At 40.7% G+C, this 23,437-nt stretch overlaps 1 protein-coding gene across 3 annotated transcripts in view; it reads right to left on the minus strand.

Moving 5' to 3' along the window:
• The window catches only part of LOC124222390 (atrial natriuretic peptide receptor 1), a 104,109-nt gene that overhangs the window by 41,071 nt on the left and 39,601 nt on the right, over positions 1 to 23,437 (minus strand). For all 3 annotated transcript variants that reach the window (XM_046633286.2, XM_046633285.2, XM_046633284.2), the window contains exons 5-14: positions 19,242 to 19,573; positions 15,736 to 15,827; positions 14,045 to 14,183; positions 13,774 to 13,855; positions 8,790 to 8,922; positions 7,705 to 7,782; positions 6,479 to 6,556; positions 5,900 to 6,004; positions 5,252 to 5,498; positions 4,202 to 4,360 (exon numbers count right to left, since the gene is read on the minus strand). In XM_046633286.2, the coding sequence (XP_046489242.1) occupies positions 4,202 to 4,360; positions 5,252 to 5,498; positions 5,900 to 6,004; positions 6,479 to 6,556; positions 7,705 to 7,782; positions 8,790 to 8,922; positions 13,774 to 13,855; positions 14,045 to 14,183; positions 15,736 to 15,827; positions 19,242 to 19,573 (1,445 nt within the window). The remainder of the gene's footprint in view (positions 1 to 4,201; positions 4,361 to 5,251; positions 5,499 to 5,899; positions 6,005 to 6,478; positions 6,557 to 7,704; positions 7,783 to 8,789; positions 8,923 to 13,773; positions 13,856 to 14,044; positions 14,184 to 15,735; positions 15,828 to 19,241; positions 19,574 to 23,437) is intronic.

A 23,437-nucleotide genomic window follows, 5' to 3' on the forward strand; every position in this document is an offset into this window, starting at 1 on the left:
ATGGCACGTGATGGTGATATTATTACGTTACCCAGATCCGCAAAGAAAAAGAAAAAGGAAAAGAAAATGCAAAGAAAAACAAACAGACGGGCATCATCGGCGTGAAACATTTTTCTCGAATACCAGACAGAAACAAAAAAATAAAAAATACCCACCCACGCACGCACGCACAAAGGCATACATACATCGGAACTAAGTGACGTGTAAAAGATCGAGGACAAACTTTTCTCACCGCGTGAAAAGAATCACGTCCTGCACTTTTTTTTTTTTTTTTTTCATTCCCCTGCACGCTCCTCATTTCTGCCAGCATAGAGTATAACAGTTAGTGATAAAGTATTCACCTTTAGTGAAAAAAGGCAAAAAAAAAAAAAAAAACAGCCACGGCCAAACGACCACAATTAATTATCACAACTGTGGCGAAAAAAAACGCTTCTACATTTGTATTGCATTTTTTTTACTTCTATTTTTCATGCTTTCTTTCATTGTGTAACATTGTTCAACGTCGACGTTTTTTTTTTTTTCTTTTTGTCTGCAGAATACGACAAAGTTTACCCGTATCAAAATTTACAACATTTCTTTTCACTGCTTATTTGGTTGTTTGTTTATTTCCTACTCCGTGCGTATGTGTGTATTGTTTGTTTTTTTCTTATTTTGCCAACGCTTCTACGTCAGAAGCAATTTTCTTAACACTGCACAAAGTACGTGATGCATTACGCTATGGTGTCGGAGTTTTTTTTCACATAAATGTACGTATACTGGAGTGAACAATCGTTTAGAGCACCCTGGATAAGAAAAACTGGCGTATATGATCGGTAGGAGGAAAGGAAGGAAGGAAGGAAGGAAGGAAGGAAGGAAGAAAGGAGTCGTTTTACCAAGAAAGAACGATCAAGTATAAGAGAAATTCTAGCAGCTTCCTGAAAGCCGACTCGACTTTAACCCTAACGACCTAATTTATCTCGGTAATGTTGCGCAACGCGGCCGATTTACTCTAGGGCCAAGACGATATTCAACTAGCAGAATTATAATATCTTGAATCGGTAAATTATCCGAACGGTTTAGCGCTCGGTTCTCGCGTCATTTTTTAATATCGTTTCAAGAATGAAAAAAATTCTTAACGTTGCTGTTAGCACACGGTTTTTAAATATTTTCATTTTTTATTATAACCGAAAAGTATGGTTTTGGATACAAAGTGAAATTACGCAGATAACTCGCAGTACATTTTCTTGCGAAAGAAAACTGTAAAATATTAATTGACCGGCGAAAGAGTTTCGATGTTACAATTATCAGAAAATTCAGTAACGATGAGATTACAATTACACTAAATAGTTATACCAGTAATACATTTTCTCGTTATTCGAACAATATTTAAACTGTTCCAGCAATGCAACGATATGACTATTTTCCTGAAAACTTTCATTGACTACAGTTATGCAAGTGCGAGAGTCGCGAGATGCTCAGACAGACGACGAGCCTCCAGCCTTTGGTTTAACGCGTTCTTCGTTCCTTTGAAGTTCTAAACGGCACATAATTATTTCTCGAATCTCCCGGATTAGATTACACAGCTATGTAATGCATATCGCGGATATAAAACCGATATAGGTATAAAATATACGGGAGCTGTTCGCTCAGACTGGATTACAGAGAGTAAAGCGGATCCCATCGCGCTGTAATCACTGTCTGATATATAATTCAATTCTTAAAATGCTTGTGAATCGAAAAAGAGATTCGGCGATCAGACAAATAACGGTTCGTAGTTGAAGATCCTCGTTTTGGAATTTATCGATCGCGTCAGCAGTTCGAGCAAATTGCTCGGAATTGAGGATGTATTACGATTTTCCAGTAGATTTCAGGTATAGAATATCCGACTGCTAAACGTTTCAAGAATATCAGAGATATCCTGATGGAAAATTTTCGTCGCACAAATATTTCAGTTTCACAGTATGAAAAAAAATCCTCCACAAAAATAGTGCAACAACTTTTGCAGAAATAACCGAGCTGTAAAAATATAAGAAAGATAAGAGAAAAAAAAAAAACGTTGCAAAAATTTCACCTATAATGATATGATAAGATCGGTGCGGAAAAATAATCGTCAATTATTCAGAAAATCCGGAAGAAAGAATCAGTAATTCATAACATCGAGAAGTTACATTGCACAAGGGACCAAGGCTGATAGGAAAAAATCGGCAAAATTTCCGGCAGTTTTCCATCGGGAAAAGGAAACACGTCAGAAGTATACGGAGCACAAACATAGCGCTTGTATTTTGTGTCAGAAAAGGTTAAACATCTCTTCCTCGCTCTTTCTCTTTCCAGCCGACGGCACCCGAGCTAAGATACGGCGAAAAAAAGTTGCAGAAAAGTGAGACGAAAAGAGTTGACGAAATACGCGGGCATATTTCTCGACCTCAGAGGTCCGTCCTACGCTCAAATTTATGCTAAGTATATCCGCTCTGGATATGCAAAAATAGCCACCAATTCCCATCACGCACCCTCCGACGATTCCTCGAAAAATTTTTATGCGAGATCTCGAAGCTGCTGTGTCGAGTTTAGACCAGGCGCGATAAATTATTCACAAATAATGTAGATTATTAACGCTTCGGGTTTATTTACCGAGAGTAAGTATCCACGGAAGCTCAATTTATTTTCACAGACTGCTAGTTCGTTTGAAATTTTTCATTTTCTACAGGTATACGCATTAGAACTGGTATCAACGCTGCTAGAATTTATCATCGTTAAATCGTGCATGTACACGTTACCGCGATCTCCTGCAGAGTTGACGACCGACTATTTCAACCTGTTTCATTTCAGTTTTTAATCAAAGAATTCCATGCGCCTTGTCGTCGAAACGAAAAACACTACAATGTTGACCGGATCTTCCTTATTATCATCCATCGTCTCTGCGAAGCTCATAAATAAATTCATGGTTTTAATACCACTGGGACAACTATCGTATACATATATGATGAGACCGTATAGGTGAATAATAGTCGTCGTGTTGTGTTGCGGTTGTGAGATATAGGATGATCTTTCATCATTTGTGAGAAAAGCTCTACCCCCCCCCCAGGATCAGAGCAGCTGCTTCTTTTTTTCAGCAGATTGTCACAAATGGTGAACAATTTAAAGTACGCCAAAAAAAAAACACAAAAAATTGCGTAAGCTAAGCGCTTGACGTGAAAAAAATATGGCGCTATAAGCGCGACAGAGGGAAAAATTTTACACGTCGTATAGTTGGTTTTGCAATCGTATTAAATACATCGCACTTATACACACATAAATTGGAGATTTGAAAATGTACGCCGAGTAATTCAAAGCGTGATAATGGGTCAAGGGTGATTAGAATTTAAGTTGGAAAATACAGACGCGAGTATAAATATATGTGTGAGTATAAGGTATGCATTTTAAAGGTGTTTTTGTGAAAACGAATCTCTCGGATTATACATCTGCCCCAGCATAAACCCCGTGATTCATCTCGTAAAATGAAAGGACCGAGTTTGTCATTTGTTTTCCTTCTTGTTCTGTACTCTGTTTTTCAACTTATCTGCATACCAGCTACATCATGTTTTTCGTCATTCCTCTTATTAGGGATGAAGCGAAGGCGACAAAGCCTTTGCATACATAAAATCTGTTCGTTTATATACACTCAAGACAGTTTCTCAAAGGATCGTTGGAAAGCTTATTAAAGACCTCGGATTCTCAGGGTATTATGGGAAAAGAGAAAAAATAAACAATCTTGAAAAAACCCAGTTTTTCGCGATACTCTTCATCGGAAAGGAAAAAGTATAGGATAAACGGTAGAATGAAAGGAAAATAATACAGCTTTGTCGGTAAGATGTTGAAAATCGATTCATTTCCGTTGCAACCGGAAGTTCCAATGAAACGGATCATGAAAATTTTTCATGTCAATTATCTCGTTGTATCATGCTGTGAGTTTTACAATTTTTTGAATTGAACCGTTTCCAACATCGTCGTGAGAGTTTGTCCTGCAGACCTACAGACAGACCGAAGTTTCTCTAAAAACGTCACTATTCGTACGAAATTAGGAAAGAGTAATTTTCGACCGAAACCAACACATTTCTCATGTAACCAAAGGTGATGAAAGTTAAGAAAAAAACAATGGTGTCTCATCGAGTTTTCGAAATAAAATCTGCGACGTTTCGACAGACTCGGTAACTTTTGTCCGCGACGGATGGATGTGAAAGCTCACCTTTTGGAGGCGTGTCTTTGTCGTCACCCAAGTAGAAGGGACCCTGTCTTACAACGATCTCGTGAACGATAATGGCGAAGCTGTAGACGTCACCCTTCTGCGTTCCTTCCGGTGGACGACGTTCGAGTCGCAAAAGTTCTGGTGCCGTCCACAGCTGTTCTGTGAAAAGCGTAAAAAGGATTTGTCTGTTCATTTCCTGTTTTTCTTTCATCTATGTTTCTTCTTGCCTCATCGAAGCACATCGTATATACAATATACTGATTTTTTCCAGGCATATTTGCTCGAGGAGGTTTACATGCTCGACGCGCCCCAACGTTAGGGCGAAAGTAGAAGGAATGCAGGGCGTACGTACAGCGAGTCGGAGAAAGCGAGACAAGAGAAAATTAAAGTTGAAGATGAAAAACCCTCGTGTTTCCACGGAATGCCTCCTAATTGATTCGGATGAGTAATGGGGCGCGGGGAAAGCTTGAATGCTTAATTTCTCCACAGAATTCATAATTACAAAAGAGCTTAACGACTAATTCTCTATGCAAATAAGTTTCCACCCTCTCTCTCTCTCTCTCTCTCTCAATTTCGATCTTTCTTTATTTCTTCTCGTTTCTGTATCTCGAGCTCCCAACTGTCAAAGTTATAATTTATAATCAAGGTAAAATGGCACATGATTATTTTATACGCGTTGAAGGTGAAAGTAAATTTTTACAATTTCCCAACGTTATTCTATAAATTTAAACTGGAGTAAATGGAAATTTCATAAAAATAAACGGATAAATTTCTGCCGGAGAACGATGACACGTGAAAGAGTTGTCCCACAAACTAAACGCGGATTGTATATTAGCTAATCTTTGCGAGTTTTGATTTTGTGGTGTTTATAGGTGTATTACAACTTTCCTCGTAGCGATGAAAGCAATTTTCATATGGAAATGGAGAGGCCTCTCAATTTTAGAGTTTATAATTCAAGCCCGTTGCCCGTGGCAAAATCTGCACCCCGTTAATTCCAGAAACAGCATCCCTGCCGATGATAATGATAATAATAATTACGGGTATATTTACTTCTCCAAAAAGCGTAGCTGTCCCGATCCTCGTCAATGTCGGCTGGGCTCGGCCTGCGCAGTTCATGGAGGCCAAAATCAGCGATTTTGAGGACGAATCGCGAGTCGACAACGCAGTTCGTGGACTTGAGGTTTCCGTGGCTCTTGAGCTCGGAGGCATGGAGGTAGGCCATGCCTCTGACGATGTCGTGGATGAGCGAACCGCGGAAAACGCGGTCGAGCTTAATCTGATCGTTTTCTAAAATGTCCTGAAAAACGAGAAGAGTGTGAGAGAAAATTAAAAGCCCACAAGTCCCCGAGTCGAAAAATATACTCCGGAGTAAAGTTCTCATCGACCAAGACTCGAGGCCAGATGTCCAATGCCGAAAACCACATGACGGGGAGATACGATGGGATTAGGGTTATGGGAAGTCGGAAGTGGGAACACGGCCGGCGTCTTGACTCCTAATAAAATGACCGATAAACTCGATTTTATGGGACCTAGTTTCTTTCTGTCCAGCCCGTAAGAAACGGCTTAGAATCTCTTGTTGCAGCTGGCCAGCCGGGATTTCAACCCCGTAACTTGTTCAACGAACAAAGGGGAGGAGGAGAAAGTACCGAGATTGTATCAATACGCGTGCAGTTAAATTAAACGTGGTAATCCGCTGACCTGCAAGGATCCTTTCGGGCAGTATTCGGTGAGGAGGCAGCAGTGCGGCGGGTCCATGCAAGCTCCGTAAAACCGGACAAGGTGGTCGTGTTGCAAGTCCTTCATCTGCAACAGTCAGACGACACCACTCATATGAATAGAAACCATTGTTTGCATGCAGATGCAATTTTATTCTACGATATTCGTTTCCGCAAACTTAAATTCATCCAACGTCCAAGGTACGCGGCCCACCGCTTACGATTATGGCACTCAAAGAGTCAACCACTCCGTCAAAGGTTTCGTGTGATTACAGAAACTTCTAAGGACTTAGAAAGGCTTCACTGACTGTTAGATATTCGTAGTAATAGACCCTATTTCAAAGTTTGATATTCCCTCTTTTTGACTCTTTCAAAGTTTCATAGGAGAGACTACAGGCAAAAATCGATTTCCTTGACGAATTAGTTATACACCTTGATGTGATAAACTATCGAGAAAAACTTAAGTGACGGGATCTGAGTCACGTTGTTAGCTATTAGTTACTTATTCCGGTGTACGCGTGTACGCGTGAGGAGTCTTATAAATCGTGGATCCGGCACTCACCCTTTTCAATTCGAGAAGCAGAGGTCTGGAAATCTCGACTTTGCTTCTGGGGATCAGTTTGATGGCCACTTTCGAGTTCTGGAACAAAGAAGCGGATGAACAGAGCAAGTCACGGCTGTGGTTTCAATCAACTAACGCAGTACCCATGTGAGCTTGAAGAGGCTCTCCGCAAGATCTATCTGCTGATTGGCGGTGAAGAGAGGCTCGTGAGAATCGATTCGCAAAGTTGAAAGAAAAGAAGGGAGGAAACAGAAGAGGAAGAAGAAGAAGAAGAAGAAGAAAAGAGCGAGGAAAATTATCGCTGCTTTTCTCTGTCTCCTTCTCCCGATTCGCGTGGGTATTTCCGCCAAATCTACTCGCTGGTTTCTGGAATGAATTTCTTCCCAACTTGTCGAGATACAGTTGAGGCAAAAGTAGCTCAAGGAAATTCCGATCCCCGATTCTCGCGGCTGATGAAAGCTTCCTGAGTGCTAGAAAATGATTGATTTCCAGATCGGGTCTTGCTGCAGCAGCAGCTAAGAGAGCCAGGAGGAATAATTTCTGAAACCAATCACCAAGGAGAAGAAGCACCGGCCAGAGAGGACGAAGCTTGCAAAATGCGAACGGAATGCTTTTGATGTGCAGGAAACTTCCTTCGAGGAATAATTTAGGAATAGATTAAGATTGAAAAATATCTCACCGAATATACCTGGTTATACTAATTTTCCCTTCGTTAATTCTCACAGCCCCTATTACATATTACACGCGATATTGGAAGCCCGCCGAGCGTCTAATTAATATCGCTCATCAAACTTTCCCGCATAGTTGGCGAATACCTCTACCAAAAAGTATTCCGTCTATTTTCAAGATTCGATTTTGAGCCACGTCTTTCCTCGCCGTTGGAAAATGCGACTGATTTATTTCTCGTTCGGGAAAAGGAGGAAGATGAATACATTCACCGCGTTCCCAGTTATACTACGTGATTTTATTTCCTCGTTATGGCACTTCGCCGTAGGGAGGGGGGGGGGGGGGGGGGGATGTTTCGTTATAACGCCCCGTGAACAAGCCGGGAATATACCGAAGCGGTATGCAAGGATGCGCAAGGACACGTACATCCTTATGCATCTTCAAGTCGAGTGGCTCAGCTTGGCGCACCGACGCCGATGGGAATTGTTATTCTCAAGAATCATATATACATGCTTTATTCGAATATAATGAAATGTAAACGGTGAAGCGGAAGAGGAAACCTTGTATATTCCTGTCGGTACGTAGATTTGCCTGTCAGCTCCTCCGGCCATGCTTGCGTTGTCCTCGGAGTACATCGTCTGGAAAAAAGAAAACACGGCTCTTTCAGCTTCGGTGCAGGATAAAAATGTGCATACCTACTTCCGGTGTCTCACGTTCCTCCGGAAACTATGCGACTTGCTGTACGAAAGTGACTACCGTAAGTCACATTTCCTGAAGAGTAGGTATACTAGCGATGACTCGATCGTGTGAAACGAGGTTTTTCATTTCCAAACGGTAAACATGAACCATAAATTTTGCGAACCGAAAGTAAGCAAGTATTGGCAGTAGGTATAACTCGGAGATAAAAAAAACAGACATCCGTATCGTACAACAGTCAGTTTCGGCAACCATGCTTGTCCTTCAAGACCGTCGACAAAAGGCCAGGGTTTCTCCTACCTCCAGTTTGTCGTATAAACAGAGGCGTTGGAAAGGAATATCGAAAGCGACAGGAATCCGCGATAGGAAGTGAGGAGAGCGGGCTGTTCGTGCCTTTCGGAGTATCCCGAGAGACACCGGTCTCTGATGAAATTAGTCAGGGTAGTCGACATCGCTTTGCTGCGAATATTGCGCGGAGGCCGTGGGGATGAAGTACAGATCAAAAAAAAATTTCTCGAAGAAGGGAGAGGGGGTGTAATGCCCTCCGGATTCTCGACGATAATTCGCAAACTTCCGAAAGAGAAACGCGCACGTGCGCCTGCAGCAACAGCACTGCTCGTTTCGTTCGTCAACGAATTTTCAGGTAATTAAGAAGAGGGACAGGTTCGTAAACCCTTTCATGTTCATCACCATTTGGATGCGGAGGTAATTTCCCGAATTACTACACGTGGTATCCGGAGGCTGGATAATCGGGGATAAAATGTAAAAGGAGAGGGAAGAGGAAAAACAGCGGAGATGTATAATGAACGATAATTCGCTAATTGGAAGACTGCACAGCCTCTGAACCAACCCTTGAAAAAAGGCTTTGATTTTTCGGACGTGCGATGCGCGGCAAAGCGTGGAAAGTGAAAATCCGGGACGCCAAAAGAAAAAGCCAGAAATTACTTACCACCTGGCTGCCACGGTGCTTATTCGGCAACGAATACGTCGAGCCCCTCGTCTTCCCGTGGGGCATGACCAGAATGTCCTGCCAGTGCACTCTCCAGGTCATCGAGGCGATGTCGGCCTCGAGTTTGAAGTGTCTGGAACAGAACGATCTCTTTTAACCATTTGAGTGACGGTGGTGAGTATTCTCACCACGTATTTAATATCCATTTTTTGGATACTCAGAGAACTTTGAAAACATATTTCGTCTCGGTTATTTGCTATTTCTGATGGTATACTAATAGGTCTTCAATACTGGAGAGCAATTGTTGCGGTATAATGTAAACTATTATTGTTAGAAAAAAATTGTGATAATTGCAGGAATATTTAATTTCTGAGAAAGTTACGTCTCTCTACATGTACACGTTTTACATAAATTATAAGATTTTCGGGGTCGCTGATTACGAATCTGAAGTCAAATTTCAAAATTCTAGATGACGGATCTAATATGACGGACGAAAATTTCAAATTCGATCGAATCTGGAAAAAAGAAGTCTGACCGTAGGTTTTTGAGGTCGCTGGTTACGAATCTGATATCAGATTTTATATCAGATCAAAAACCATATACTACTATCTTTTGACAAACGATGCCTCGGCACAATAACGTGTGACTCAAAAGGTTAATCGGCTGCGACTTTGTTTTCGAGCCGAATGAGGAAGACTTTAAATCTGTGAAAAAGCGGGCATTCAGTGTCACTGGACTCCTGTTAGGGTTTGAAGTAAAGCGTAATGTGTTTCGGTCTGTTCTGATTCGCGACACGATACAAGGACAACCCCTGGAGCAGCAGCGTCGAGTGCGGTTAATTTTTGGCAAGACATCTGAAGCAGATCATCGTAAGCGAATTTAAATTTCAGATCAACCAGGTTCGAGTGGTCAGAGGTTTCGGGTTGCTCTTCGTGCAGCTATGGATTCCTCCGGACTACGTGACACGAGTGTGTGTGGCACATCTTGCTGCGTATATACGCGGTGTTTTGCCTTATACGACAAGAGCCGGAGCAATGGGTTCATGAATAATGGAGACGCCTTTCCGTGTCTCGAGTTCTCCATCCTTCGTACGTCCGCCACGTTCTCTCTCTCTCTCTCTCTCTCTCTCCCACTCTCCACCTACTCTCCGTATATTCCTGTCCATTTCACCTCATCGTCCGCTGCGAACGAAGACGACGCGCAAGATTCAATATATTTGTAAATTAGTGTACACCGCGTGTTACACGCCTATATCACAAGATTCCGTACAGCCGTGTCACTTTCTTAGCCCTTAAGAGCTTCTTCTCCGCTCTCATAACCGCCGTATTATAACCCCTAGCTATGTAAAATTCTCCACCTCCAGTAGCCTCTGTCGCGTATTAAATTTGTCAACAAATTAATGGCTCGTAGCTATAACGAGGTTCCCGTTTCAAGAGGGTGGCCTTGACTTTCGTGGCAAGCTCAGAAATAAGTAATCCTAAAATTTCAACCTCAAGAAATTGTGGGCAAGTTCCGCGTTTCCCCCATCGGATTCCCCTGTTCTATATCATCGTCGGGGGGAAGGAAACGTTGTTTTCACTCACTTTCTCCCACATCTCGAAAGAGTGGTTACCTACTACAGGAAAGAAGCCCCTGCAGCACGGTATGAGAATTCTTTCGCCTACGCGTAAGGCGTAGAAACATTGTTAGCTCCTTGGGAAGTTCTTTTCACTCAGGTCTCCAGCCTCGCGAGTAAAAAAAAAAAAAAAAAAGAGAGACAGAGAGGGAGAGAGAGTTGCTTTCTGGAAAGTATCGCGATGGTTCGAGGGACGGAAACCCGGTAAAAGAATGCATTAAGCCATTGCACACGAAGGTGATACAGCGATTGAGTTAGAGGTGAATTTGTGAAAACGAAGTCAGCAGCGTCACGGAGCTTTCATCCTAACGTCATTGCCTGCCGTTCTTTTCACAGCCGCGATTGACGCGGAATCGAGGAAACGGAGAGTGTCTTTGGTGAATTTTTTTTTCTCGTCTCCTTCCGTCTCTCTCCGTACTACCGAGGCAAAATTAAGCGTCGCGACGACTCTTGGTTCGGGTCAGCGATGCTTGCGCATCGCGCAAAGGTTCCTCTCGTGGTCCTTCTCCTCCTCTCTTGGGAGCCGGGATTACCGGATTCCCGGAAGGCAACCGCCGTCACCGTCACGAGGATAATTCACTGCGCACAATGGCTCGACGCTTCTCTAGGTGTCTAGATAACGCGTGAACCGGTAGCACTCGTCGCGGTGAGATGGGAAATTTTGGAGGGAGAGAGAGACTCCTCGCCGCCTCCGGGACCCGGTGGGTGCTTATTGTCCTTTACGACAATTGCCCGGTGGGAAGGAACTCGGCGAACCCGCGTAAAACCAAACAGCCTACGTATTTTGCCCATCAACACGTATTACGTCACGAACATACGCCTCTGGGTCCTAATCAGGACGGGGATGTATCATGTCCGTTCCTTTTCCGTTACAACCACAGATCATCCCACGGTTCGTCCTGGGGAAGTAACGAAGGAAGGATCACCGATTTGGGATCTAATTTCACCCTCTTTTCTGCGAGAAAAAAGAATCGTTGCCACATTTCTGCCCCAAGCTTTACCCTCTTTGTTTGCGAAATAATTTTTTATGTCAACTGTTAACTGCAATTTTCCGAACCGTACACAATATCATTTTCTTTGTTTCAAGGTGACTCGGGCCGGGTTTAGGCTGTACAAGTTTCATTTTCTGGGATAAAAGTGTGCGATTTCCTTTTTCATTCAGCCATTCTCCAATTTTATCGACTTCGTTTCGTATACCGACTCCATTCGCTTTTTCTCCGAGTTTCTGACGTGTGCGAAGACGCCGATCATTTGCTCAATCGAAGAAATAGTGCTCGACGTTCGGCAGATCGGATGGCATCCTTCTTCGCGCGTTCTATAATATATTAACATCGTCTGTTTCGCACGACGAATTGATTTCGTGAGTAACGACAATCCGTACCGTAACGTCGTTTGGAAACCCAGGGTGTATGTGTTTGTATACATATATATCTTGTCAATTCGAGTGATGAAAATGGTGCGTTACTCAGGCAAAGCGGGCTCGGCGAGGCTTGACGCTCCCCAAATTTCACGGCTTCTCAAGTCTTCGTGGTTGACACGATCGCGGCACGCGGAGCGTTTAATAAACGAGCTTCGAGGATCCAGCGATTGGCTAAAAGCGGCTGAGGTGATCAATTTCTGTTTCCAAGGACACGCTGAATCTACACCGACGGCATTTCGACTCTCGAAACGACGGCTTTTTTTTCGCATCCAGTCCCAGGTTTTCAGGATCCTCGATAATCCTGCTTATTGTTTGGGTATAGGTATCTGCATTCCCAATTTTTGATTTATTTACCGTGCGAGAAAAGGGCGGCAGAATAATGGCTCGAGTTGCTTTTCACCCCATTTTCCACTCTCTCGCTCTCCCTGTTTTGCCTTCTTATACAACGTTTCCAAAGCGGGGGGACGCGCATTAAACGTTCGACGTTTTCTCCGAATTTTCTTTATCTTCTTTTTTTGCTTCTTTCTCAAGTCCTTCTCGCATCTTGATAAATTGATTCGCGAACGAAACGAGCCGTCGTCACGTTCGAAGAATAAAGTTTTCACTGTCGCGAATCTGCAGCTTTTGCATTATGCAAAATACTTTAAGCCGTTGAAAGTTCACCGCATTATATTTTGCATCAGCAAAAATATCCAACTCACTTGATAAAATTTCGAATCATACAATCGTCGTTTTCCTCCATTTTTCATTCATCAAATTAATTTAGCGTCGACCCGAAGTTTTGCACAAACTGAAAAGACTGAAAATCATTCAACGTCCCATAAAAATTTCCACCATTTCCGCGACTAATCGATTAAAATATGAATAGTAAAATTTCTTTCAACATCAAAATTTCATTACGTTATTCCGTAAACGTTTTTGTTTCTTTTGTTTCTTTTTTTATTTTCGACAAATTTTCCCTCCCATTGATCATGGAACACTGTTCTTTTTTCATTTGACTTTTTCCACCACCGCGGTTTGCGCACAACATAAAAGAGGTTGAGTCCAATTGAGCATGCAGGGCACAGTGTAATTCGTGTTTTTCTTCAAGGCAATGTGATTTCTCAATCGTTACCCCCCGTTCCGTCACATACGCGTTGACGGATCGCAAATTCTACCCGTCTGTTGGCGTAACGGCTGGCTGGCTACGGTGGTCTGTGAGAAATTCCCGTAGGAAGAAATGATTTCCCAAGAGTCTTTCCGCATACGTCGAAGACAAACGTGCGTGACCGCCCTGAGCCAAGTGCGACGTTTCCCAGGACTGAATACGGGGAACCATCCCCCATGAAACTCTCGTTATATAATATACGAATACAAGACGTATGATACAAGAATTCGTATGGGGTATTTCGGCCGTTCGAGAATCGGGACTCCGTCTGACAGGGAAAAGGAAAGGAACCTCGAAGATACGGAATAGACGATTGGCCAAAACGACAGTTTGATGGAAAAAGGATAAACACATGCGGGAAACGCGCATGAGGTGAGGAAAATACGGTTGGTATGCAGGGGATCTACGGGTCAACGACCTAGATTCGGGGAATTCGAACTACCCGAAATACTCTGTTTCCGAAAAATTTTCCGATCTGGATAATGTGCTCTTCAAGGTTTATCTTCGAGAAATTTCTCGCTCATAATTCGATGCAACGCGACGGTCATTTTATTGACAAGAGCAACGATTTTTAAGAATATTGAAACGAAGTATCGGTGTCTAAGCTTTCGTTTATAACCCCAGTATATTCGACTTTCAAATATTTTCGTACTCAATAACAAATATAACAATTTAACAACAACTCGAATCCCGACAACATTGTAATGAAATTAATAAACAGTGCCAAATTATCACCAGCAAATATCCTCAAGACCCCGAATCAAGATCGACGACGATTCATATTATTCATATTGTCTCTTACCGGTAAATGAAAACCGAGGCCACCACGAGTCCAACGACGATAGAGCTGAGAACTATGGAGAGAATCGCGTATCCCGGAAGAGCTGGAAATGTGTAGAAGAAAGAAGCAAATTAATATCAGCGAGAAGAGTAAAAGAAACATTGAAACATTCGCAAAGTCAAAATTAGCCGGAACGATTTTTGCGCCGCGTGTTCGTTATCGACATACACACATATGTATCCGTATATATATATATATATATGTATATATATATATGTATACGCGAACTTACAGTTGTCCGGGCAAAGGGTTCCGTCAAAACCACACGTCGGCGTGTCTGGGGGTGGTTCCTGCCTCTCTCCCGACCAGTGGATAGATCGCCCCGGAACGTACTCGAGGCTCTGATTTGCCCCGTAGTAATTTGCGACGATCTGAAAGCACAAATGTACAGGTGAAATTTTATTTCGTTTATACCCTTTTCTCTCTCTCCCTCTGGCTTTTTCTCTTCGCAGTGATTCTATCTGATCGTTCTTTTTCTTCTTCTTTTTCTTCTTCTTCTTCTTCTTGTTCTCTCTATCTTTTACCTTCCACGGAATATGGAACACTCCCGGGATTCGTCCGATTCAATTTCATTTCTACAATGCGTCGAATCGTGTTCGGCGTGCACGATCCACCTCTTGAGAAATATACCTGTAGTCGCTGAAGCGGGGAGTGAAATTTTGCGCGTACTCTATTTTGCACGGTCACAATTCGGTCGTTTCGTGAATCAAGACGAGAAAGATTCAAAAAAAAAAATAACAATTTTAAAAACTGACGTTCCGCCAATTTGAACGTTCGAAAAGCAAAAACAAAAGTAAAAAATATAAGCAGCACTTCTTCCTTTTTCCCAAACATTTGAAACTTTGAAACTGTTGTTCGTAGCGTGATTTGTCATATTATTTTCGCTCCCTCTAAACGCTTACTGAAAATCTTGAAAATTTGTTTGTTATTTCTGGAGTGCAACGTGGTATAACTAAACTATATACTGTATACGTGGTATAACGAACTAAACTTACGATTGGAAAAAGTTACAAGCACAGCGTATAATTAATTGAAAAAAATGATTCCAGCCAATTGACGAAGCGATTATACATTTTTTTACGCGTTTCCTACATTATATAAATTTTCAAAGTTCTCCAATAAAAAGAAAACCGTGTCATTCATCCTGTATTTTCATCACTAGAGCGCTTGCCTTGAAAATCCAAGCCATGTGATAAAGAAATCTGTGTTTCGTTACGATGATATTTAATTTGTGAAGAAAACAAACTTTCGGTATATTTGATATGTGTATACATAGTAACCCTTTACGGTATAACGAGAAGAAAAAAGAACCGCAAAGAGTCCAGAATAAGACTCGTTTCGGCTAAGCCGCCTTAAAAGTTTCCAGTTCGACTTGACTTGTCAGCGTGAAATCTGTCCTAGCAAATTATCCGAAAGGCGGGTAAGAAGCGCTCTGTGTATACATGTGTAATTATATACGTATACATGCGCAAGCAATTAAGTACAACGTAAAGCAGTTCGAGCGAGAAAATTCGCGTGAGGACTTTAATTAAAGCCATGAAAAGTATTTGACAAAGGCGAAGGCGCGCGGTCGTTCATCCTTATACGATTACATAACACTGTACAAAAATACAGTGTAAGGTGTCGAATCGTGACCCTCGCTCTTTGCTGTAGTGCGTAATTAATCACCCTTGAGAGAGAAAAAAAATATATGTATGTATATATGTATATACACACGCATGTATGTATGGATAAATACAAAGGAGGAAAAAAAAAAATAAAAATGAACAGTCAAGAATCGGCAAAGAACGAAAGAATGAAAGAAAGAAAGAAAGAAATACAAAACATCCCTGTGAAGAATCTAATCAAGTGGATTGAACGGAAAAGTAAGTATCGAGGCGAGAGGCGACGTTTCGTTTCGTTAGATATAAAACTAAAACTTACCTCGAACTTTAACGTCTTCGGGTTCATGTCCAATAGGGAATAGTCTGCGATCCTATCGCCATTTGTATCGATGTTAACGTCCCCCGTGATTCCTGGAGCAGCGAAAAGGCGAAAGAAAGGAAATTACCTTTGTGATTTGATCTCGATTCAGGAATTATAGCCATGATTGTAAGGTTTATCAACAATACCGTAAATTACAACCGTATAAATCGCGATTAGCTTCACCGATGAACGACCTTGTCAATATCACCTGACAAATTTGTACAGGTCTTGTAATTTCAATTATTATCGTCACTGACGATCATTTGTCAGGTCGGGTAAAATTCGAGGGGTTAGTTTAAGTCGATTATTACACAACCCTTACAAATATCGCGTATAATACAATAGACGTAAATGGAAATGCAAAGAAGGATTGGAAACATGCCATCGCCGTAAGAATTACACGTAATATTATACGGGGAATGTATGTATGTAAGAATGTTTTCGCAATTTCCGTCCTTTATGGAAATGAACTTGAAGTATAAACGTGGGATCTACCATACCTTATATTACGCGGGTACGTTTTACCTATTTATGTATTGTATATGGTAAATTTGAATTGTACCAATTTCTTTTTTCCCATTGGAAAACGCGCGCTGAAAACCGGCGAAAAAGTTTTATCCCCTACCGCATGTTTCCATGATATAAATATTCTCGGTGAAACTTTGTAATGGATTTTTTTTTTTATCCTTGGGATATTTTGCATACATAACATAATACGTACATATAAGGTTAATGAACAGAAAAACGGAATTGAAAATGAACCACGGAGGGCAGAGTAAATTTCCTCGCTTTATCTCATAATGTATAAACATGTAACCTGTTCGTTTGGTTTTCTTTCCTTACGCATTTACTGACTCGTTTACATAACATATGCAAATACAATTAACGATTCTTTAATTATCCTCTATTTTTGTTATAACCCACCATGGCGATCCGGTTCAAAGTTAAGATAATTATTACAGAACCGAAAACTGACGGTGAATAAAAGTAAATATATTATACAAGATAAAGAGAGTTTGAAAGAAAAAGAAAAGAAAAAGATAACCACGGAATTGAAAAGGGGATGGTAATTATGCACAAACGATGTTGCACGGGGGTTGAATGGAATTTTCAGATGAAAATGAAGATAAAGAGAAGAAGAAAAAAACCCCTTACCCGTTACCGCAGCTGAGAGATAAAAGGGTAATGAAGTGAATATAACACACATGTTTTACCATAAATTATAACCTTGATCATTCATTTTCTAAATGGACTACGTGTCTATAGACGTGAATTTTCACCTCGAGTTTATACGTGATATAGAACGAATTAAACCCTTCCAAGGGTTCAAGTCTTCGAAATCCGGGATGACAATACGTAATTGTGGTTAAAAGCTTTCTTGGTGTGAGATTTCATTCAATTAGTACGGGTGTTGTGTTTCTAGTTGTCGCTTTACCACGAAAATTACTTGAAGGAAGTACGATATTTTCATCTAACGATAAAACAGATTCATTTCCTTTATTAAATTATTCTAATTTTTCACGAATATCGGTTTGAATCGGTGGAAAAATGCTCCGAGATCTCGATTCTGAGACACAAATTTTTTCTAACCCTAAGAAATTGGAAAAACACGAGGACTTTGTGTCTCTGGAAATTTTTTTTTATCGATTATCAAAAAACGCTGGAATTAAATATAAAAAGCACGTAATTAAGTTACAAATTTAATAATGCTTGATGCTCTGTTAATATTTTGCGCACCTGAGTTACAGACACTTGTTTTTACCTCAAGAATATTAGATACAAAATTTAACCGCACAATCGTAGAGCGTTGAGTGTTTTGAACTCAGGTTTGCCTCTCGAAGTTTGTGTTATGTCTGATCCCAGAAAGCGTTATAATACACGATTTAACGGATCAATAACGCCGTGAAAATGTGAAATATAACCGTGATTACGAGGACTGATGAAATTCAACCGCTGGGTCGCAAACACGCGGATTAAACGTTATCGCGCGATGCATAATAATTATAATCGTAGGTAAACAGGCGAAAGGAAGAAGGTTGGATGCGAAACGAGTTATATCACTTCGGTAATTTAACAGAATCAGAAAATGAGTGGGGAAAATTTTATCCGGCGATGGGAAAATACTTTCTGAGCTCGGAGAAAATTTTATCGAACGAGAAGCGAATCTCACAACTTTGAATATTCGTTGCCCGGTTGACGATTGTTAATATCGCTTAATTAAACGACCTGCTGATAAGTAATTAATCGCGATGCGTGTTCACGCGGCGGTTCCGTGATTTCAAAGCGAAAACGGAGTATAGATGTAGAATCTGGAATATCGTCTGGCGGTCTTTTGCGGAGCCAATTAAGGTTGATGTTTAAGGTAATTTGTTATACGGCTTCAAATCCGCAAATTCAAGAACTTTTATTAAAACGACAGCAGCTGCGTCTCGTCTACGTTTCACAGTTAATACCACGTATATATATATACAAGTTTAACGTTCAAGCCAAAGATTGCTGCCGGAGGTGGAAACTTTGTTTTCTAAAGTAAGTATACGCATATACACGTATACATACTTATATACAGCCGCATGTACGTACCTGTATATATTATTCTCAACTTCGCTTCAAATTAATATATTTCTCCTCGCTCCCCGCCGTGGGATCGAGGACAAAAAAAGGAGAAAAAATTTTTTTGGACGCACGAGAAAGAGCAGAAAAGTTCGCGATTTGTGTAGATAAACTGGTTGAGGCTATAATCGTACAAACTATTTTCGTTCCTCTCCAAAAGTGCATCGATGCGATAATTCTTTACACCTTGTGCGATTCAGCGGTGAAAAGTGGAAGGAATTTGGATTTCAAAATTTTCACGGCAAGTTTTATGTACACTTTTACAGGGTGGCCACAAATTTTTGTGAAAAAAATTTCACAACATGTCCAAGTTTTCCAGGACCTAAGACCTAGTCTTCCCTGTAATTTTCCCAGTTCTATCAAGTTACTAAAACCTAAATCGTTCAGTTTATTAACTCTATATTCGATTCAAATCGAATTCGAATAGAAAAAAAATATAACGTACAAAAAAAGTCGGTTTAAGCAAATTTATTTTCTCGACGCGAGAAAGTAAACTTGTTATACCTAAAAAAATCATTTCTAATTCCCATAGTAGAAGACTGATATTTTCACTTTTTTCCATTGTAAACAAATTAAAAAATTCTCAGAAAATTCCAGCCTTTTCACGACCCTTTTAAATCCCCTAACATTTCCAGCTTTTCCAGATTTTCCAGGTGTGTGGCCACCCTGCTTTCACCAAAGATTTCACGAAGATCGTAGTGACTAGTTTTATTTCGTGATGAAATATTCGATGGTCGGGGAACGAAGAAAAAAAAAAGAGAAAAATAAGGTTGATGCAAAGAATGGTAAGTGAAAAAAAAAATAAATAAATAAGAAGGAAAAGGAGAAGGTAAAAAAAAAATCGAAGCACTCACCCTTGAAACTCTTGTTCCACATCCTGCGTGTGAGATTACCACCGTCGAGATTGACCTCCCCGGGACTGTCGGGTAAGCTCTCGTTGAGGGCGAGGGCGTATAGAAGAACGGCGTCGTAGAAGGCCGTTACGAACGTCGATACCGAGCTGTTGCCGAATGTGAAGTTGTAATTCTTCTGGGCGAGGTGTTTCACCTCCCTAGAAAAGTTGACGTACTCCAAATTGTCGGGAGTGCGAGCCGTGACGGTGAGAAGAGCCTGATAGGCCTTCTTCGCCTTCTCGTTTCTTCCATCCGAATCTCCCTCGACCCTCCAAGGCTCGGTGTTGCTGTCGCTGCAACGAGAATCGATTTCCCCGTTTCAAAAATCCGATTTCGGAATAGAACGTCTAATTTACTTACTATCGCTCGTCTTTGCCCGCTCGTTTCCGTTCTCGATAACGAGACGCGTTTTTGCGCGGTGCGGAAAGGGAGGTGAAAAGTTATGTTCCGGGAAAAGTAAATAGGAAAATACGAATTTAGATGGTGGAAAAAGTTGCGTAAATCAAATTGTCAAAAGCCTATCGATCAACAGCTCAAAAACTGTGACCGAGACCCATTTGACACTTTGTTATTTACGGCAAAACTTTATGCAAGTTATTCTTTTCTCCTCCCTTTCTTTTCTTTTCCCTTATTTTTTTTTTTCCCCCGCTTCAGCGTTCTTTTCTCCTTTCCTTCGTCGCGACAAAAGGTCAGCCATCGAGGATAGTGGATTACCGAAAATACCGAGATAGAATTCCAAACGCTCCGTACCTCGTGTAATAAGTGAAGTGCACATCTTTGTGGAATAAATATACATATACATATAGGTATACGAACATTCGGAACGCATAGAATAAAAAGAATAACAAACTCTGCGATGTAAATACAATTTTCTTTGTATAAACGGAACGAATTTTACATTGTATGCTTCTGAAGTAGAATTCTTGTTTTTCCATTTTTTCTTTTTTCTTTTTGTATCGACGGATGAATTCATGCCACAAGTTCGAAGGAAGCTTAAGCACGGAGAGTTTTATTTAATAATTTATTCAATTCGTACTTTGAAATTAAAGGTCTTCGGTCGACGGTGTGACAACATTTTTGGCAACCTACACTTACGGTTTCTTTCTACTTTTGTCAACTTCTTGAGAACGTCAATTCCATGCCGCCTAATTCTACCTAGAGGCACATTTCTGTAGGTACGAAGTATGTTTATTATTGTATACGAATACTTATTTCGAAAAAGTTCGCTAAGCGATTGATCGCCTTATTCTCCGCAGAGGCATAAACTCACGTATACGACGACGGTTCTAAATATTTATGAGAAATAATCGTGAATAAGGAGGACTGGAGGAGGGGGGAGGATATTTGTCAAAACGTGTACCTCGAGGACAAGTTATACATATACGTGTACATATGGATGTAAGACCCCTGGAGAGAGCTTAAAGTAAAATTCGCGAGAGTGTTGACCACTCAAACTTTCGGGAAAGCTGAGGAGAAAAGGAAAGGAAGGACGAAAGAAAGAAAAGGAGAAAGAGAAAGAATTTCTCGCAAAACGACGAATCGTAGGATCGGGAGAAAAGTTCTTGTACACATGTGGAATTACGATAGTAACGTACCTACTACTTACATATACGATTCGGAAAACTTTTCGCCATACCTACAAATAGGGATAAACGCTTACGATAGTTGCGAGAAACGCTTTTGTCGTAAAAACGAATGCTGCTGTATGCGGAAAAAGTAAAATTTACGAAGAGAAATTACGCGTTTCGCGTTATTTGTTAAAAAATAATGAACGAACATTGTGGGTTTGAAATTTTCGATCCATACAGCAACGAATTAACGGCGCTGTTATTTAACGGCAAATTGAAATATTTCATATTCAAAAAACTCCCCCAAAGCATATGAAATTCGTTTGTGAAAACAAAGATCAAAGCTGTGATGAATCACACCGCAGAAGAAACATAATAATAAAACTGCCATTTTCTAAAAAATTAAATACATCGTTTCGAGTTAATTCTCGTTGCGGGACCCGAGATTTTATAAAAATGAAAGGTAGTTTGAGACAAAAAGATTTCGTTCGATATCAATTTTTTTTACTTCATGCTCATTGTCGTGTTCGTTTTTTAGCTACTCATTTATTCTCACCGATATGATATTTAGACCTACTTCTTTTTAAGTAAACGAAAGGCGAGGGGAAGCCTGAACTTTCACCAAACCCGAAATGAATAATTAACGTTGTTATTTCGAATTCGTGAATGAAAAGAAAGGTTAAAAAAAATCGATGAAATTTAAATATGTCGCAGGGTTAAAGCGGTAATCATAAAATACAATCTCGTAACGTTAAACTCTGCACTGCAATAAGGTTTAAACAAAATACAAAACAGTTTTTTAAACAAAATATCGACTCGGGTAAACTCGGATGTGAAAATATGGTAGCTTAAAAATATCCGAATAGACCACCTTTGACACTACGTGGAAAAATAAAAACTCATATATATGTAAAAAAATCCAATCCTCTGCAGAATTGTCAATCTGTCGATGACGTTTATGGGGATGAAATTGGCGATTGCTCGACGTCGCGACGCGTCGGATTCGGCTGTGATATTGCCCTCGTCATTCGGTGGAGAGGCGCGTCAACGTCACGTACGTCATTACGGGTGGTGGTCGCGTTTTTGCGTCTCTTTGCGAAATTAAGAGCGAGAGTGCTGCGCAAGGTGTCCTGCGAAACGACGATGGCACACCGATGAACTCAGTTTCCGGGTTTCGTTTGTACAAGCGACGATCCTAATTAGCGAAAAACTTGATACGCGTCGAGGCAATCAATTGACAAAGACGACTCTTGCGTACGAATATTTCCATCTCGGACGCGATCGTGCCAAGAAATTTTCCAATTCTATAAACAGTATGTACGAAATGTTCTGTCAATTGGTGGTAAATATTATATAAATGTAAAAATTCTTCCAAGCAGGTATTATTATTCAGAGATCGAAATTTTTCAAATGAAGAGAGCAAAAAAAAAAAAAAAGCGTCGAAGAGTACAAAGTTAGATGATCGAGTTACGCGTAACGTGAAAGATTTTTCTATATAAATATGTTATATTTTCATTGAAAGGAGCGAGAAAGTTTCGCTGAACATTATCGGGAGGTAAAAGAAAACCGTCTTTTCGGATGGGGGAAAAATGTCGGAAAATTGGAGAATACAGTTGCCTCTTCAACCTTAGAAAATGACGAATGTACGTACAATGTAGGTAGATGTAGAAGATACTCAGCTTTTTATGATCCTGACTAAACATGAGACAAAGTAGGATATACTAGATATATCGCCGAGATACGACGTTGTTCGTAAAATTTTTACGGTTCGTAAACTGGTTTACAGAAAAAAAGAAGATGATGAAAAAATTGCGAAACACTCACTTTAATACGGATTTATTATACGCACATAATTCTGTTCCATCATTCAGAACCTGAATTCCTCGCGTCTTTTTGCAGACACAAACGATTCATAAACAGCGCAATTTTACTTCTCTAGATAATTGAAGCGTGTTTTTATGACGGAAATTTTTTATTTTTTTTCTCTCGACACGCTTTGTCTGTAAAATATAGTTCGAAGTTTTAACGAAACGACTTCATTCCGGAATTGACTGAAGAAAATCTTGTTGATAATTGCGTCACTATAGAACGAAAATTGAAAGAAAAGCTGCTTCTGTGCGAATCTGATTAATCTCAGGCCGAGAAGAAACAAAAAAGAAGTATAGAAATGGATAGAAATACAAGCAGGTCCTCGTGAATATTGTCCGCACGAACGCATAATCGATCCTTGAGCGAAATAATTCTTCCTCGGCTTCGCAAATACCGCGGCTGGTTCGCGAAGCGTATACATAGATATATTTATAATAAAATACCTAAAGCAAGACGTCGAGTGCGATGGCAGCTTGTTACCCACTGCATTCGAAAATCTCGACTCTTGTATCCAGACTCCGCAAGACGTCGGAGAAAAGCTGCAGAGGCTTGAAATGCATGAGAGGAGAAGGATATCAAGGAGCTGAAAGTCGAGGAATATCGACTTCTGGCGGTATCGCGTTCGTACATAATGTACGGATAACGCATGTACCTTGTACGTGATTTTACAGGGGGTTGCACAATGTCGCAGCCCCGTAACTCGGACTCAAAAGCTCAAGA

The sequence above is a fragment of the Neodiprion pinetum genome, chromosome 6, assembly GCF_021155775.2.
Source record: "Neodiprion pinetum isolate iyNeoPine1 chromosome 6, iyNeoPine1.2, whole genome shotgun sequence".
In the NCBI taxonomy this organism is placed as follows: domain Eukaryota; kingdom Metazoa; phylum Arthropoda; class Insecta; order Hymenoptera; family Diprionidae; genus Neodiprion; species Neodiprion pinetum.